The 17,018-nt window shown below is 41.4% G+C and overlaps 2 protein-coding genes across 3 annotated transcripts in view; one reads left to right on the top strand and one right to left on the bottom strand.

Moving 5' to 3' along the window:
- Positions 1–17,018, top strand: part of LOC307210988 (vomeronasal type-2 receptor 26-like) — a gene marked incomplete at its 5' end in the record, with an annotated part of 266,099 nt that overhangs the window by 201,570 nt on the left and 47,511 nt on the right. The gene's annotated exons all lie outside the window — the stretch shown is intronic.
- On the bottom strand, positions 3,992–16,034 carry LOC307206602 (vomeronasal type-2 receptor 26-like). Of its 2 annotated transcripts, XM_079959923.1 has the most exons (7): positions 15,964–16,034; positions 12,603–13,393; positions 11,445–11,736; positions 8,386–9,228; positions 7,924–8,154; positions 6,270–6,396; positions 3,992–5,133 (listed from the first exon to the last, which is right to left on the bottom strand). In XM_079959923.1, exons 2-7 carry the CDS (start codon positions 12,821–12,823, stop codon positions 4,241–4,243), a joined length of 2,607 nt encoding a protein of 868 aa, XP_079816049.1. In that variant the 5' UTR covers positions 12,824–13,393; positions 15,964–16,034; the 3' UTR covers positions 3,992–4,240. The 2 variants fall into 2 exon arrangements, with proteins under 2 accessions (XP_079816049.1, XP_079816050.1); XM_079959924.1 differs by lacking the exon at positions 15,964–16,034 and having other exon boundaries at positions 11,445–11,584; positions 12,603–12,706.

Here is a 17,018-nt window from a genome sequence, read left to right on the forward strand (position 1 = left end):
ATACATCTGTGGAATGCAAGATATTATATACAAGCTGATAGTAAACAATGTGCTAACGGAAAAGATTAAAATAGCTAAAGCCACAAGACAGGGTTGTCCTCTGTCACCGTTACTCTTCGTCATGGTACTGGAGGTTCTCCTAAGATCAGTAAGGAAAAATGAAAAAATTAAGGGAGTAACAGTTGGCCGAAATGAATATAAAGTTAAAGCATTTGCTGATGATTTGGTTTTAACAGTGGAGGAACCGATAAAAAGTGCTAAAGAAGTACTAGAGGAAATAGAACAATTTGGTAAAATGGCAGGTTTTATTTTGAATAGAAAGAAAACGAAAATGATTGTTAAAAATATGGATCAAGATATGATAGAAATAATGCAACAACAGACTGAGATTGAAGTGGTGAAAAAAGTTAAATACTTGGGAATTTGGGTGACCCCAAAAATTATTGATTTATTTCAAAATAATTATATACCAATGTGGAATGGAAATAAAAGAGATCTCGAGGTGTGGGGAAGGATGAAATTATCATTCTGGGGAAGAATGTCAATGATAAAAATGAGTGTTTTGCCGAAAGTGATATTTTTATTCCAGAGAATTCCGGTTATAAAAGGGGCAACTATATTCAAGGATTGGCAAAAAATAATTTCAAGGTATATCTGACATGGCAAGAAGCCAAGAATAAAATTTAAATTGTTGACAGACGCGAAAGAAAGAGGAGGCTTCGCCCTGCCGGACTTGAAATTATACTATGAAGCATCTTGCCTCTGTTGGTTAAAGGAGTGGGTGAAATTAGAAAATACAGAACTGTTGGACTTGGAAGGATTTGATAATAGATTTGGATGGCATGCTTATTTATGGTATGATAAGAAAAAAGTACATAAAGGTTTTGCAAGCCACATATTTCGAAGATCTCTGATAGAAGTATGGGATAGGTATAAAAACCTATTAGAAGCAAAAATACCCCATTGGTTATCACCTCTAGAAGTTATGAGTGTGAAAAAAATCAACATGAAAGGGGGGTGGATAACTTATGGTGATTTGATTTTTAAAGAAGAGGGAAAATGGAAGTTAAAACCATATGAGGAAGTCAAGGAATATGTTCATGATTGGTTGCATTACTATCAGATTAATGAAATGTTTAAAAAAGAGTTAAAAGAGAGAGGTTTTTCAGAAAAAGAGTCAAAGTTTCAAAAAGAAATATTGAGTAATGAAATTAAAAACCTGTCAAAAATGTATAAATTGTTGCTAGAATGGCATACTAAAGATGAAAAGGTAAAATCAGTAATGATTCAATGGGCCAGGGACTTTGGGTACAATATACAATTTGATGAGTGGAATAAATTATGGAATGAAAGGATAAAATTTACAGCCTGTACTGCACTGAAAGAAAATGTGATGAAGATGGTTTATAGACGGTATATCACTACAGTAAAACTAGCAAAAATGTATAAAGTAAGTAACAAATGTTGGAAATGTAAAGAAAAAGAAGGAATATTTTACCATATGTGGTGGAAGTGTAATAAGGTTAAAGTATGCTGGGAACAGATATATAATGAGTTGAAAAAGATGTTGAAATATACATTTGTTAAAAAACCAGAAGCTTTTTAGTTAGGAATGGTTTGGAATGAAATAAATAGAAAGGATCAGAAACTATTTCTATATGCAGTGACGGCAGCAAGGATACTACTGGCCCAAAAATGGAAACAGGAAGAATTACCATCTATAGAAGAGTTACAGATAGGTAGCCGTGTTGGTCTGCAATAGTCAAAACAAAATAAAAAAATTCCTTCCAGTAGCACCTTAAAGACCAACTAAGTTAGTTCTTGGTATGAGCTTTCGTGTGCATACACACTTCTTCAGGTATCTTCAGATAACTTAGTTGGTCTTTAAGGTGCTACTGGAAGGAATTTTTTTATTTTGTTTCATCTATAGAAGAGTGGAGAATGAAATTTACAGACTATGCAGAACTAGATAAACTAACAGGGAAAGTCCGAAACCAAAGAGATCACAAGTTAACCGAGGACTGGAGTAAATTTGTGGACTATATGAAAAGTATATGCGATGAACAAATAACGTTTGTGGGTTTACAGGAAGCTTTGTGAAGAAATATGTATAGAAACATTGTAAAAAAGGGAAGTGGAGGAGTAGGTGGATTTTAAGATAAAAGGCAATGACAAATTTTGAACTTGCAGAATAAAGATGAGAACATGGAGGATTCACGGATGAACTGATGGAAGTCAAAAATATGTATTTGTGATTGTATTGAAAATGTATGACTAAAAATTTTTTTTATTGGAAATTAATAAAAAACGGTTAAAAAAGAAAGATATTTTATACATCAAACAATATATTTTATACATCAAACTTTTCAAGCACAGAGGAGTAAATAACCTCCTGCTGCCCTTAATTGTGATGTTTGCATTGTTGTTCCCAAAGGTAACATTTGAAGGGTGTACAAGGGAATCACTTTGATTATGGAAAGGATAAGAATAGATCACTGTGGTTCTGATGATTGTAAGGGGAAGAAACATCTCTTCTGAAACTTTATGGGAGCAGGTGGAGAACAGGAGAAAAACATGTTGACTCAAGAAACTGACATGGTTCAAAGAGGAAGAAAGTGGTGTATGAAGAGCCCTGAAGCTGGATCAGGCTTAAGGCCTATAAAGTCCAGGGGGGGCCACTAGGTGGCGCATCGGAAGATGGCTGACAATAACATCTCTCCGACCCACACGAGGTAATTTGGAGGCTATGATGGGGGTAATTAGCCTCCTTAACCCCCCCAGGATTATGGGGGGGACGGCCCTTGCCTGCTGTGCCCTATACCACCCCCGAATTTGTGGGGGTGGGGGCACTAGGCACAAAGCCCTCCTGTGGGATTTTCGGCACTCCTTGACGCCGTCCCCGATTCGCGCCGCTGGTTGCAATGATCTTTAAAAGAAATAATTTGGACATGATTAATTGCACATACATCAAGGAAAAAGGGGAGTAAATACTGCTGATAGAAGAGATCTCTGATAACAAGACAACAATAAAATACGAGAAGAACGTCAAGATACGGTAATGACTGAGGGGGGAGGGGGGGAAAACCTGCCTCTACCTTTTTATGTGACTTAACAAGAATCCCCCTCCCCTAATGAGTCAGAAATTAAGGACTTAAGCTGTGGATTTAAGGCTGTGTGGAGATAAACTTTCGATCCAAAGCAATGTTTCAAGATGAAGCTGGAAAGCTGAGAGTTTTGGAGTGACGCAGTCAGGAAAAAATGCCGTTCGCCATTTTGTGAGGCATTGTGGGAGCTCTTGGGTCTGGGAGGAGAAAGAGGGAAATAGATTTGTTTACATATCGTGAATCAACTCCTCGGTGGGACTTAAGAGCGACAAATGCCAAAATTTACGATGGAAAAAGTGATGTTATCTACGAAGGAGATATATGGAAACCATCTGGACTTAGTGGAGGAACGGGAAATCCACACAGGATTATTACACTTGCTATCGGCTTAAGGAGACTAACAGAAGAGATCGTAAAGGAAAAAGAGAAATTATACGAACAAGATATGATGTGGCAACACCAAGATAAGACTGGATAGAATTATGAACTTTGTTTGGACTGATTGGGACTGATTTGGACATTAACGCAGTAATAAGAAGATGATCTGAATTCCCCTTTGGATCTTGAAGTATGGGTTCCCCCAACAAAATTTAAAAATTTGGCTTTGTAATTCGGAATTTATATGATGTGATTTAATTTGATGTGATTGGCCAGTTAATAAAAATTATTTTTTTTTAAAAAAAAAGGCCTATAAAGTCCAGTATCCCGTTCTCAAAATGGGCAACGACCTGCCCCAAATAGAAGCCCATAAACTGGAATAAGACTTTATTCCAATTTAGCTAAGTTTATTTAGTACTTTAGCAATTCAGTTTGCAACTTCTTAAGCAGCTTGTGCAATTCAGCTAAGAGTAATGAACAGCTTAACTCAAGAGAGAAGAGGCCTCCACAGTTGCTGTTGATGAAGAATCAGGTATCAGAACCTCTTAGAGGTCTTCTGAATATCATCCAGAGATCCACCAGTAGATGTTTACCTGCTTTCCATCACATGTGAGGCTAAGGGAACCATGATAAGCACACAATTGGATCCTTGCCTCACTATATACATGGCCAGCTGCACATTGCAGTCAATATTCTGGTGTGGACTTCTAACTCTACAGTTCCATGATATCCCTAGAGCTAACAATCAAATATCATATTTAGCTGTTTCTGGTCTTTCTCATGTTCAGATCAGGCCTCAGTATAATAATGTAGCATTTGGGAAGGAAGATGCATCCTAGAAGCCCAGCACTGGAAGCCAAGATGGAGAAAACCTGCACTGCTACCATGAATTTCCCCTTGGTGCTCAGGTAGGTGGGAACAAAGGACACCCAAACACTGCAGAAGACCAGCATGCTGAAGGTGATCAGCTTAGCTTCATTGAAGGCCCCAGGTAGTTTCCTGGCTAGGAAAGCCACCGTGAAGCAGATGGCAGCCAGGAAGCCCATGTAGCCAAGGGCACCATAGAACATGGCCACAGACCCTTCGTTGCATTTCAGGATGATCTCCCCAGGTTGGGAGTGCTTGTCAGAGTCTGGGAAAGGAGGAGATGTCCCAAGCCAGATTGTGCAGATGAGAACTTGTACACTGGAACAGGAAATGACAATGGAGTGGGCCAAACTCTTCCCCAGCCATCTCCTCACTGAGTTCCCTGGCTTGGTGGCCAGGAAGGCCAGCACCACGGTGATGGTTTTTGCCAAGATGGAAGAGACAGCAACTGAGAAGATGGTGCTGAAGGCTGTTTGACGCAAAAGGCAGGTCCCTTTTCTTGGCTGGCCAATGAAGAGGAAGGAGGACAAAAACGAGAGAAGGAGGGAGATGAGGAGAGTGTAGGAGAGATCCCTATTGTTGGCTTTGACTATGGGAGTGGCTTTGTATTTAATAAAGATTTTCAACACAAAAACTGTGGTTAAGGATATGAGGGTGGCAAAGGAAGCTAAGAGGATCCCCAAAGGTTCTTCATAGGACAGGAAGGTGATTGTTTTGGGTACACATTGATTTTTGTCTTTGTTTGGATGCTGATCATTTGAACATTTGGTGCATTTGGCAGTATCTGCAGAGAGAAAAAGAGACTTCAGTATCCTAACTTCAGTTGTAAACCAAGCTAGGCATATGGGGAAGGTAGGCATATGGGAGAGATAAAAAAAGAACTCAGTTTTGTTGGGAAAGAGAGAAGCAAAAGTTCACTGGCAAAAACATCTTGATCCATGGTCTCATCCACCAAAATAGATCATGTGGAGCATGGCTAGAAAAGCGTTGACTGTGAGATACTTCAGAAGTGCTTCTATTAAGTGTAAACTGGTGCTAGGAACCTCTGGCCACTGGATTAAACTTAGCTCAGCAGGTCACCCTATTTGGTGATGCCACTTTTTGAGTTGTGTGATGAGTAGGGCCTCAAAGGCATAATTGTGAGCTTAAGGAATGTAGACTTTCACTGACCATCAGCTGATGACTTGTGCATGTGTGCATTGGTCAAAGAGGTGGACATGCTTTCCCCCGGTTAAAACTGCTTGTGATTTGAGGACCCGATCCCCGCTTGGGGAATAAAGACATGTGGACACAGAATGTAAGGTTAATGGGTAAGGTAAAGGCCACAACTTTATTGATTACAGCATGTGAGAAGGTATTGGCTTAGGCATTGGACCGCGGAACATTAGACTCCACCCACTCGTAGAGGGGTGAGTCTGAGAGTCTATAGGCTCTCTTTCTGATGTCACCGAGGGTCGTGCCATGGCCCCCCGCCACACGGGCATTGGACAGGATCCACGACCGCCGGATTCCTTTAGCGGAATACCCAAAATTGTGGGGGAAGGCAATGGCCACGCCTTGCCCCAAATGTGTGTGCAATGGTGGGGATGGCTGGCGGGGCTGCGTTTGAGCAGCAAGCCACGCCCCCACCGAGCTTCCCTATTGGGTGCCCAACCGGGCAGGGGCGTGGCACGCCAGCCCTGGAGTTGAAGCAAGGGGCGGAGCGCCCCCTGCATGACGCAGGAATCGTCTCCCGATCACAACCCCTTCCCTTCCTGGGAGGAGGAAAGGCTTTATCCCTCCTAGTGCTGCTCTTTGACCCTCCAAAAACCCGAGAGGCATTCCACTCATGGGATGCCATTACAAACATCATGCTTAGGCTGGCTCAAACCTTTGCCCCATCCTCCCAGGTAAGACTTTTTTTCTGAGGGCTTGGCCTACCTTCCTGAGTGGAGATGGTCCCTTCTGAGCAGGGAGTGCAATCATAGCAGCACGGGGGCTTCCCTTCCTGAATCTTCTTGGCATATCCAGGGTGACAGCTCTGTGAGCATCTTGAACGAGGCATGGTCTAGGCAGAAATTGAGGAAGGAGAATCAATGAGAAACGATTAGGAGCATTTGTGCTTTTGGAAACAGATCACAGTGTTTTGGCAGGATTGTGGAAAACATATATTTGCTTCCAATGGCCATAAGTGACCCCAGGCCCTATTTTGGCAGGTGATTAATAATTGCCAGCTCTGATTAATATTCGTGGGTGGGTGCAGGGTGTCCCTGTTAGAATTCCTGCTACTTGATTTCAGTCATAGGATTGTTGTCTATCACATGACTGTATATGTTTTGACACCACAGTGTGGGAAGTGACGAAGACAGGATGTTTGTGTTACTGTGTTCCGTGAAATGGGACTATTGTCCTTTGTTCTTTCTCTCTTTGCTGTCTGATGCTAGAGAGAGAGGGAGCCATGTTGCAGTGCTCCGTGTGTGTTTATATGTAAATAAAGTAGATTAGCCAAAATGCTGAGTTGCTGAGGTCTGTCACGCGAAATGCACAAACTCTGCAGATCCCTAAGTGTGCCAGTGTTGGTTGGCATTGGTCACTGTGATGTTCGGGCAGAAGAAAGCTTTTGAAGCTCCCGAACGAAAGACCAGGAGGGAGAGAACATGCCAGTTGGGCATGTGTCTCTACCAGGATCCTACTCGAGTGTAGGCTGAACTCCTGACAGTCCCTACAGGAAATACATGCTGACCTCTGGATATTCTGAACAGATTGGGAAGACCTTACATTTGGGAAAGCTATTTTACTGTGCTTAGGACAGTAGCACGGGGGCTTCCCTTCCTGAATCTTCTTGGCATATCCAGGGTGACAGCTCTGTGAGCATCTTGAACGAGGCATGGTCTAGGCAGAAATTGAGGAAGGAGAATCAATGAGAAACGATTAGGAGCATTTGTGCTTTTGGAAACAGATCATAGTGTTTTGGCAAGATTGTGGAAAACATATATTTGCTTCCACTGGCCATAAGTGACCCCAGGCCCTATTTTGGCAGGTGATTAATAATTGCCAGCTCTGATTAATATTCGTGGGTGGGTGCAGGGTTGTCCCTACAGGAAATACATGCTTGCCTTTGGATATTCTGAACAGATTGGGAAGACCTTACATTTGGGAAAGCTATTTTACTGTGCTTTGGAAAGCCTCCTATTCACGGTGAAATCTTATACATGCTTACTCAAGAGGCTGTTCCATTCATCTCAATGACTTCGCTCGAGGGAAGTACAGTGGCACCTCGGTTTAAGAACAGTCCTGTTTACAAACTATTCGGTGTACGAACTCCACAAAACTGGTTTGATAACTTTACCTCGGTATAATGACGAATTTGAACTGTGGAAGAGCACCAGCGGCAGAAGGCCTCATTAGGGAAAGCGCGCCTTGGTTTAAGAACAGTTTCGGTTTAAGAACGGACTATCAGAATGGATTAAGTTCATAAACCGATGTACCACTGTATCAGTAAAATCACAGTCAAAGTCTCATATGTGCTATTCAACAAGCTATTAGAGCCTAGCAGATGTCACAAGTAATAAAATGACATATCATTTCTCCATACCTTGCTAAAGACCAGGGGCCAGACAATTGCTTCTTGGTTGATGGTCAACTTTACCTCTGAGGATGCCTGTTTCTCTACTTCCCCAATCTTCACTCTACCATGAGAGGTATTAGGAAACAGCACCCAATTCACAATATCAAAGTCAATGGCCAATGCCCCATTCTCATCCAAGTACTGTCCATCAGGTGAAGTATTAGAATAGAGATGCACTTCTTTCAAGAATGGATGAAGCTACAACGACAGAGGAAACTCCAGCACTCAGAGAACATGAAACCTTTATGGATAATTCATTTCCTCTGTCAGTCAGTCAATATAGACAATGCTACTTGTTAGACCAATATAGACAATGCTACTTGTGAGACCAATGGTCTGACTCATTTTAAGGCAGCTTCCTATGTTCCTAATACGGTGATTCCAGAGCTGGGACAATGAACAGTAGTTTGCAAAAGGAAAAGGACATACCTGCCATGGCTGAATTTTTTGAAGTCCCAATAGGTCTCCTCCTCCCATCAGTGACATCCGCTTTGATCTGGATGAATATGCTGCATTCAAGGCCTGAGCAATGGCTAGGATACTGAAGTAATGAACATAGCTATCTTGGGAATGAACCTGTTCAATAAATCTCTGCTGGATCATCACATTCTCCGTCTCCCTGCATCTTCTCCAACCTCTCACAGACAAGGCATGTTTGGAATATGAACATTCTAATTCTTCTTGCCAAAGAGCCAAAAAAGAAGGGAATATTGGTTCGGAGTCGTCCATTTTCATCTTTGTTTTGGTCTTCATTACAAAGGACAAAGAACCATGGGCATACCGGAAGGATTCCGTCTCATAGAACAAGACTGTGTTCTCAAGAGCGGTGATTATCCAGACTTTCCCCCCAGTTTCCATCCTTTCAAGCAAGGTTTGTACCTCCATGATTATAAAAAGTCCATATTGAGAGTCTGTACAGTAAACAAAGACATTGACTTGTCTCCACATGGCAGGGGCTTCATGGGGTAACCACAGCCAGGTTTGTAGTAGTACTCTTTTTGTGAAGGCAACACAAATTTCCCTTTTGATCATCAGGGATGTCAAGATACTCAGGAACCTTTCTCCATTGTCATTGTCTGGAGCAAAGAGACCAACCCACGTCCACCTGAAATGCAGGAGGAGTTGGATAATTCCCAGGTACTGAGTTTCTTCCTTTGAGACCATCTGGTAGATAAAAGGGGACTGGACTTTATCATGAAGAACAAAGCCATAACTGAGCTGTTGAAGAAAAGAAACTGGTGTTTTGTTTCTCAGGACAAAGATTGGATACCTCTGTGTGAATTAAATTAAATTAAATTAAATTAAATTAAATTAAATATGATGAAACACTTAATTAGCATAAGCCTCAATGTTTTTTTTGAAATTTCATATATATGCAATTTATTTATCACCTAATGGCAATTGTCTCTCAGCAGTTTAGAGAAATACAATAGAACAAAATTATGAATGCAAAAGTCTAAAATCAAACTTCCATTAAAATGTGTCCTGCAAAACAATAAAGCTTTCAGTAGGTCTGGGAGGTCAGTCCACCACAACACCCAGAGGGGTTTCACAGCTCCCCTAGATTGAAATCTTATGAAAAATTAGAGTTGTGTGTTATCAGCATGGACAGGAGCTTTAGCACTGTTTTCCAATAGTCCCTTTTGAATATGATCACTACATCTCCAGTACCTTTTTCTGAACTTTTTCCAATTCTATAATACATTGTTTTGGTCATTTGATTGCCCTTTTTACCCATTGTTGTCTTTTTATTTCGATATATTGCTTGTTTTATGTTGCCATTGCCGTTGGTTAATGTGAATAAAGTTTAACCTGTACACTGGTTACAGATAGGTAGCCGTGTTGGTCTGCCATAGTCAAAACAAAATAAAAAAATTCCTTCCAGTAGCACCTTAAAGACCAACTAAGTTAGTTCTTGGTATGAGCTTTCGTGTGCATGCACACTTCTTCAGATACACTGAAACAGAAGTCACCAGACCCTTCTATATAGTGAGAAGGTGGGGAGGGGTATTACTCAGAAGGGTGCTCCAGACCTGGTCTGAACAAAGACATTGGATTCTTATCTCATTATACATGACAAAGACATTTTTCACCTTCTCACCCCTTGCTTTTTCCTGTAAGACCTATTGCAGTCGTTAAGAGTCGTCAACAGGCTCATCACAGCTATCTGCCAATCACCCAATCCCACCACCCTTCTGAGTAATACCCCTCCCCACCTTCTCACTATATAGAAGGGTCTGGTGACTTCTGTTTCAGTGTATCTGAAGAAGTGTGCATGCACACGAAAGCTCATACCAAGAAATGACTTAGTTGGTCTTTAAGGTGCTACTGGAAGGAATTTTTTATTTTGTTTTAACCTATACACTGTTTGAGGTGTGTCAAAAACCAATGTACACAGTCTTCCAAAGGCAGTGGCCCCATAGGTCTGTATAACTATATTATGAGATTGACAGTTTTATTTTTAATTCCTTTCCTGATGGTCTACTTAGCATGGAATTTGCTTTTACATGGCAAATGCTGAAGAGGCAACATCTTCATTGACCTATCTACCAAGACCCCATGGTCTCATTTCTGTTCAGTCAATGCCAGTTCAGAACCCAGAAGCAAACATGTGAAATTAAGGTTGTTTTCCCCCTCGGTGTGCATAAATTCACACTTGTTTAAAATGAATTGCATTTGCCTTTTTATTTGGAGTTCTTTGGAGCTCTTCACAATCTGTTTTTGGTTTAACAATCTAGAACAATTCAGTATGATCAGAAAACATGGCCATCTCACTCTTCACTCCTAATTTCAGATCAGTCCTGATACCAACTCTTGAGGTACTCCACATTCAACATCCCTCTTAGAGAAATTCCATTCACCTAGTTGCTGGGTGGCAGTTGTGGCGCCATGCGGCTCATTACTGGTGTCATGCCATTTCAGTCTCCATTAGCCAGAGGTTGTTTGCTGGAGACAGATTCACACATCCATTCTCTTCAGTAGCTTCAAACAAAGGGCACACACCCAAACATGGATGTCTCCCAGATTTACATAGGCATAGATCTCTAATACTATCTTTTTCATGTGACTGAACCAGTAGACGTACAGTTCCATGATGCAACCCCATTAATGATTAACCTAGCAAGCTCTTCTTCAGCTTCAGTCGAAATTTCCAACCATGCCACACGGTATACAATAGTCACACTACAAATTTAGTTCCCATTTCGATGTACATTAAACAATTTTATTTAACAGTTCCTGGAGCTGTAAGAAGAGGTAGCAGCCTCATGGAACAGTGGAGGAAACCTTTCCCGTGCCAAGCTCAATAAAAGCACTTGAAAGTGCCAATTTCCGGCAGGGCAAAATTTATGTAGCAGTGTGCTACAGAGGCTGCAACTGGTTGGGCGGCAGGGAGCAATAAAATAAATTGCACTAAGCTAAGCATACCTTGCTTTTCTTATGAAATGGCAAATGTTGCTGGGTATGTTTGACTTGAACCCAGTTCTTACCTGTGGTATCTTGTAGACGCCCGACATGCTTGCAATGTGCATGGAGATGTCGGTTTCACCCCCTTCAATAATAGCTAGAAGGTTTCCCCGTCTTCCGCAGCTGTAGTTTGGAATGTTGATTTTCCCACCAGCAAAGAGGTCTGTCAAGGCATCAGTAGTTATTCTTCCATCAAAATAGGTATCATAGATGCTGTAGCCCAGGGTGATGTTGGGTAAGAGCCTGGGGTTACGATTGATCTCCTGAACAGTAAGTGAGAAGGAAATAACGTGCCAGTTCCTCCCATTCATCAAACTACAAAAAGGTGTTTCACATAGTCAACCACCATTCAGTGAAAATGAGTCACAAAGTTGTTTGTATAAATAAATCAAGACAAACTTGAAAGAAGACCAGTACGTAGGGCAATGTGGGGCAGATGTGGGGATGCTATTACTGTAGCAGTAATAGCCTCTGTAGTATCTTTGCAAAGGAGGAGGATGGAGGCCCTTGTCCTGGTAACCCTCCTTAGCCATCTGACCAGTTCTGTGGCTACCAGCTGTCAGTGTATCAAAAAAATCACTCTAGGAATTATATATCTCACAAAAACTGGTAGTGAGTCAAACCTAGAACACTAATTCTGTGGATAAACATCTGGAAGATTATTGCAGATTGAGAGTACAAAGCTTCTCACTATTCATGCAAAGCGACGTGGCCTGAGCATTCAAGCTTCCACAATGTTTCATGAGAGACCATGAGACAACTACAGAAAATCCGCAACATAAACACACGTCACACCTTTTTTAGCTAATAGAAAACAAGTTTACTTTAGGGAGCATGACTTATTTTTTTATATACTTAAATTATAGTGTAAAGCACATTGAAACACTGCTTTTCACCAAGTAACGTACAGAAAACCTTTAATAAACCAATGGAACAAATAACAGGTCTCCATCCAATGGCATTATTGTTTAGACTCAGTCAGGAATTGTTTAGACTTAGTCAGGAAAAATAGACAAACGGATGCCTGCAATACTCCTACTCAGATTTTCCAGCTGTATTTGATTCCTGTGGGTGAGGTGCTCCCTTAATCTTCAAACAACAAATATAGTGATTTATCAGTACGGCAAGAGAAGTCAAGAGTACTTTAGGAAGTAGGAATATGGCAATACACCATTACTTACTTCTGAAAATCGCTTACTGGGGTGCTTGAAAAGCTGAAGGGAGGTTGACTTCCAATTAATCTTGAAGATATAATTCCACTAACGAGGTGGTCTCCTTCCTGGTAATAATTCACAGCCAAATTTCTATCCTTGATAAGATTCAGTGGACATTTTGCCCTCTGCTGCATCCCATGCGTTGCTAGAGGCAACAAAACAAGCAGCGGTATAATAATCATCATCATTTTGGGTCTGCCTGCTACCCTTTCCTTGTGACTGTTCCCGTCCACACAAGCCGCTAATTAGAAGAAACCCCAAATATTTGCAAGACAGAGGCTTCAGCGACTTGACAAATACAAGGGGTGTTCAGCTCTGCCCAAATTAGGATTGAAGGGAAGGGCCATAGCTCAGTGATGGAGCATCTTTTTCCCACCCAGAAGGTGTCAGGTTCAGTCTCTGCTACCTGATAACAGGTAGGGCTGAGGATGTCCTCTACCTGGAGAGATGCTGCCAGTCACTAGATGGTCCTGAGCTAGAGGGCAGCTTCCTATATTCTGATTAGGTTTTATACTTTCTCCTTCAAATGCTCTATATCTTGGCCCCAAGGTATTTTATACATCAGGCTTTTCAAGCATAGTTGAATAAACAACCTCCTGCAGCCCTTAATTGTGAAGTTGACATTATTGTTCCCCAAGGCAATATGTGGAGGGGTGTGGAACTATCTCTTGGACTCTGCAGAGAATAAGAATAAATCACTGTGGTTCTGATAAATGTAAGGGGAATAAATATCTCCTCTGAAACCTTTATGGGAGCAGCTGCATAGAAGAAGAAGAAGAAGAAGAAGAAGAAGAAGAAGAAGAAGAAGAAGAAGAAGAAGAAAGTTTACTCAATACATGGTTCAAGGATTGGCTGATCTTTACTGATGCTAGATCAGGGCAAATTTATATAACACTTTAGTATAAACAGACCCTCCCCGTGGTTTATAAAAAGTAACAAAAATAATAAAAAAATTAATAAAAGACAATGTTGAAAACAGCTATTTTAAATATTCAAAATATTGTAAAATAAACAATGAAGCTAAAGATAGATAAAAGCACATGCTAACTTCTACATATCTGAACGCTGATTCTGCAAACTACTAACATGAAGCTACAATTCTATGATGCTAATAAAACCCATTGGTTTATTTTGCAACCTTCTACTGAAAAAAGATAGTAGAACATGGGGGCGAGTGAACATTCAAAACTAAAAATCAAGCCACACAAAATGAAATACCCAAACCTCTAGCGCAAAGGAGCTCAACATTGTGTCTGTCCCAATGCTTCACCTTGGCACAAGACACGGTTACTTCCACACCATACATTGAAAGCATTCTTTGGCCAACACTCATTACTTTCTCCAGAGAATCCTGAAAACAGTAGTTTGTTTGTTTAAGGTTCTGAGAGTTGTTAGGTGAGCCCTACAGATGTAGCTGTGCTGTTCTTGAATGCCAGGTCAGTCCATAGAAAGACCATATTAATCCACAACTTAATCATGGATACAGTGGCTGCTGATCCGGGCTGCATTGCTGAAAGCTGGAGGTGTAAACTGAATGAGCCTGACCTAACGCAACTGTCCTCATCTGGATACTTGGATACTCGGTATAGGCTTGACCATGGGGTTAAAGGACAGTGTGATACCACTAGTGTCCATAGAATTATCATCCCCTTTACCACAAAACTTCAAAACCTCTATCTGGGGAGGGCAGATAGACAGGGGATGCTGCTGGTTTACTGATCCCCTTATTGGCCAGGGGCTCTCCTGGCCAAGATGATCTCTGGCATGATGTTGGAGGACCATAATCATGTAGAGGTTGCCATAGAGCCACACTGGGACTTCATGGCCTCCATGGCAACCCTTGGGCTGTCTCAAATGGTCTTTAGTGCCACATCACATCAGGCAGGGCACAGCCATGAGTTCAAGATTGGATTACAGTGGTACCTCTGGTTACGTATTTAATTCATTTTGGGGTGCTGTGCGCGCAGAGCACTTCTGTGCATGCGTGAGCGGTGAAACCCAGAAGTATACAGCCGTAACGCAAAGATTTTGTAACCTGGAGGTTACGCAGCACAAGGTACCACTGTACTGCAATGCACTCTATGTGGGTCTTCCTTTGTGTCTGATCCAAAAACTGCAGTGAGTTCGGAAGTGGCTGTCAGGAGTAAGACCTTGTCAGCTTATAATAATTCTGTTCCCAGCTCTAAGACTAATTTAGACTGGTGAGTTATAACATTATAAATGTGTTATAAAAATGTGACACCAGGGGGCTCTGTACAGCAGTCAATGGAAAATTGAACTGAGAGCTGCATAACTTGTTTTTCTTAGCTTTTTTTAGATCAGTGTAGATCCAGCCCTTTAGTGGTTGCTGGTTTGTTACTGGACCAAATGCAAGGTGTTACAAAAAAATCCTAAGAGCCTGTCACCAGTTGACTTGTAGAGTTGCCTTACTCTGTATGTTGTTGTTGTTTAATCGTTTGTGTCCGGCTCTTCGTGACCCCATGGGCCAGAGCACGCCAGGCACTCCTGTCTTCCACTGCCTCCCTCAGTTTGGTCAAACTCATGCTGGTAGCATCGAGAACACTGTCCAACCATCTCGTCCTCTGTCATTCCCTTCTCCTTGTGCCCTCCATCTTTCCCAACATCAGGGTCTTTTCCAGGGAGTCTTCTCTTCTCATGAGGTGGCCAAAGTATTGGAGCCTCAGCTTCACGATCTGTCCTTCCAGTGAGTAATCAGCACTGATTTCCTTAAGAATGGAGAGGTTTGATCTTCTTGCAGTCCATGGGACTCTCAAGAGTTTCAAAAATAGTTAGTTTTTATTCATCCAACTGCTTCCATATGCACAATATGAATAACCTCAATATGGTTCCCTGCTAAAGTTTTATTTCTCTCAGCAGCATAATTTAGGAGAGGAGTAGGATGAGGGTAGGCCTTTAGATTGTTGTGAAGGATTTCAATTTAAGGTCACCTTTCTAAAAGTGTGAGATTAATCAGCTTGATTGCAGATTGTACCTTCCTGTTATCAGGACTCAGTCTGGTGAAAGGTTTGCCAGCTAGTTAGACTATACCAGAAGACACACAAAAATAGGTTATCAAAGAGATTTTTTTGAAAAAGAATCAGAGTCCCTAATACTTAAATAAATCAAAAGATAAGAGCAATAAAAATCGATATATACCGTATTTTTTGCACCATAACACTCACTTTTTTCCTCCTAGAAAGTAAGGGGAAAATGTCTGTGCGCGTTGTGGAGGGAATGCGTACTGGTGGCATGCCTACGGATTTTCCTCCTCTAAAAACTACGTGCGTGTTATGGTCAGGTGTGTGTTATAGAGCGAAAAATACGGTACATCAGCACAGATGTATCCAGAGAATGGGGCTTCTCCCTCAAAACAACTGCTTCCGACAAGGATAAAACCTCTTGGTCTAAAAACACCTGTTTATATACTTTCATATTGCCTTTGCCAAGCACCCTTTGTGATGTCAAACTGTTCAACATTCTCATTGGTTAGCATAGATTCCGGAATATATTACTGTAGATGTTTTGGTGGGATACTACCAAGGGACAGATATAGATTAATAGAGAGAAAGAAAAAACACACAGGACTTTTCAAACAAGTAAACATGTGCATTAAGATATAGTAGGGGTTCAAATCATTGACAGCTGAAAATGTAGAGGCTGTGTGGTCCCAAAATAACCAGCAATAAATAATCCTAACCGTAATCATCCTTTTGTAAAATCAGTGAAGTGCCCAATCTATATCAACCTGCTTGTTGATTGTGAATTACTCTGATCACTGAGATTGTCACCAAACTGTGGTAACTTTGTTCTTTTGCAATCCAGAGAGACAAGTTATATCCTGTATGCTATAGGACTTTCAACAAGACACGTTGGAGACCGGATCTGGGTTTGCACACCTTTCATGTAACATTTATTTCATATAGTCAAGTATACATTATTACATTGGTACCAAGAGGATCAAACACTCTCACACACATTCATTCATCCATACTCACAAGGGCCCTCCACGTGGGTTGATCAAGCCTCACGCAAGAGCTGTGTGTGTTGAGTTGTGGTACTAATCTCAGCAGCACTGAGGGCATGCAAAAGGGTCCTTTTTATACTCTTCTTTCCCATTGCCATCCATGGGTGTCTGCAGAAGGGTTATCTCCACCTCTCTCCTCCTGCTCTCCTCCTGGACCATCATAAAAAAAAACCCCTCTTCGCAGTCGTATGTACGACAGACAGTATGTTCCGGACCCTTATCTCATGTCCATGGCCCATTGCCAGTTTCGCTCTGTTTTGTCCGGGTCTTTTTGCTTTCAGTAAACAACACCACAGTCATACTGTTGCAAATATTTGAGCAATGGTACCCACTTAAATGGAGACAAAGGATTGACAGAC

The sequence above is a fragment of the Podarcis cretensis genome (genome assembly GCF_951804945.1).
Source record: "Podarcis cretensis genome assembly, chromosome: 2".
Taxonomy (NCBI): Eukaryota; Metazoa; Chordata; class Lepidosauria; order Squamata; family Lacertidae; genus Podarcis; species Podarcis cretensis.